General features: G+C 69.9%; 1 protein-coding gene across 1 annotated transcript in view; it reads right to left on the minus strand.

Annotated features, from left to right (window-relative positions):
- LOC104081232 (hydroxyacylglutathione hydrolase-like protein) overlaps window positions 1–235 on the minus strand; it is a gene marked incomplete at both ends in the record, with an annotated part of 932 nt that extends 697 nt beyond the window's left edge. The window contains one exon of the mRNA XM_009583879.1: window positions 127–235. Within this exon, the coding sequence (XP_009582174.1) occupies window positions 127–235 (109 nt within the window). The remainder of the gene's footprint in view (window positions 1–126) is intronic.
- Between the last annotated feature and the right edge of the window lie 74 nt (window positions 236–309).

A 309-nucleotide genomic window follows, 5' to 3' on the forward strand; every position in this document is an offset into this window, starting at 1 on the left:
TGACTGGGTCGTGGGGTGGAGCCCCCACACACGCGATTCGCCCTATAAGCGCCGAGCGTGGGGGGGACAGGCAGCATGCCCCGTGTCCCCGGTACCCACGGGGTGCACGTCGGCAGGGTGGGATACCTGAGAAGAGAGCCGGAGCATCCGGGGAGCCGTCCTCCCACATGAAGTAGCACATGTGGCCCGAGGTGTGGCAGGGGGTGAAGAGGCACCTCACCCGGATGGCCCCGAACTGCGGGGAGAGAGGGTCAGGACCCCGCTGGGGTTGCCCCGGCCCTGACGGGCAGCCAGACCCCCCCGGACCTC

Source organism: Fulmarus glacialis, unplaced genomic scaffold (assembly GCF_000690835.1).
Source record: "Fulmarus glacialis isolate BGI_N327 unplaced genomic scaffold, ASM69083v1 scaffold36198, whole genome shotgun sequence".
Taxonomy (NCBI): domain Eukaryota; kingdom Metazoa; phylum Chordata; class Aves; order Procellariiformes; family Procellariidae; genus Fulmarus; species Fulmarus glacialis.